The sequence below is a fragment of the Euleptes europaea genome, chromosome 1, assembly GCF_029931775.1.
Source record: "Euleptes europaea isolate rEulEur1 chromosome 1, rEulEur1.hap1, whole genome shotgun sequence".
Classification (NCBI taxonomy): Eukaryota; Metazoa; Chordata; class Lepidosauria; order Squamata; family Sphaerodactylidae; genus Euleptes; species Euleptes europaea.
In genome coordinates, this window is record NC_079312.1 from 154761338 (window position 1) to 154762497 (window position 1160).

The 1160-nt window shown below is 43.3% G+C and overlaps 1 protein-coding gene across 1 annotated transcript; it reads right to left on the reverse strand.

The window, feature by feature from the left end:
- Positions 1–326: 326 nt before the first annotated feature.
- Positions 327–630, reverse strand: SMIM36 (small integral membrane protein 36). Its single transcript, XM_056867114.1, has one exon. The coding sequence runs from the start codon at positions 606–608 to the stop codon at positions 327–329; it is 282 nt and encodes a 93-aa protein (XP_056723092.1). The 5' UTR covers positions 609–630.
- Between the last annotated feature and the right edge of the window lie 530 nt (positions 631–1160).

Below are 1160 nucleotides of genomic sequence, written 5' to 3' on the forward strand. Positions count from 1 at the left end.
ATCAATAGTCTATTCTGATATGACACTTATTTCTTCTAGTATTGCTTTCAGGGTCCCCCCCCCCCCAGCATTTCTGCATAAGCCATCTGCCAAAGATAGATGCCATATGCCGAGAGAATAAACTGAATTTGGTTTAGGTGAGGGCTAGGACCCAATCCAGACCATGATATCATATAGAACTAAAATATTACCCAGCAGGAGGAAACCACCCACTTCGTAACAAACTGCCAATTTCAGCTTACCTTGCTATGTTATCCTTACGCAAACAAGATGTCAACATGGTGGGTGAGACAATCCTCAGAAATCAGGAGCAACTGAAGGCCTTCTTAAACAACTGTAGTCCTTTTTCCCGGTGGACCTGAAGAATTTTCATAAGCATGGACAAGTTCTTTACCCCAGTGGGAACCTGGATTTCCTTGCTGCATCACCATTAGCCGGATTGGAGGCTGAGGTTCAGTTGGAATCTCAGGAGCATATTCTTTACTGGGATCTTTCCCCCTACAGTCATACAGCACACAAGAAATTAGGAAAACCAAAAGCAGGAGGACATAGCTAATTACAAGGATGACCAGATTCAAGGTAACAGGGTCAATTTCCAAAAAATCCATTGACTCCCATCATATTTAGCAGAATCTCAGTGCATGAAGTTGTATATATATACACACACATGCATGCATGCACTTGTGAGCAGTAGCTAGCTGATAGAATAGATGTGTTGGCTTTGTGGTAAAAATACTTTAATCCTCTGCACTCTAGAAGCAATGGATTTTTCCCCCCTGAACTGCATGACTAAAGCTGCTCAGTTTAATAACTTAAGCTCCTTCTTTTAATACCATGTTGCCAACAGCAGTGGAAACTAAATTTGAATGTTTCAGAGCAGCACAATATCCATCTTTCTTCATAAATGTGAATTGTATGTGATCCACTCCCCCATCCTCAGCCTCTGGAGGCATACAGCAAAGCTGCCAGAGGTAACCCTTTGTTCTAGCCTTAGGCTTCTATTGGTCTCCCCAAAAGCCAGGACTTACCCTGGGCAGAGCTTCCAAGGTAGACCTAACTTGGTGTGCAGATTCATCTCCTTAGGTCACAAAGGTCAAGAGAGCTTCTCCTTTGCCTCCATCACTTCCTCCCAAAGTTCTTGCCCAGATTTTCTCCTGCCT

Excerpts from the sequence above, each read along its gene's own strand:
- SMIM36 (XM_056867114.1), bottom strand. The coding sequence starts at position 608 with ATGGATTTTTTGGAAATTGACCCTGTTACCTTGAATCTGGTCATCCTT.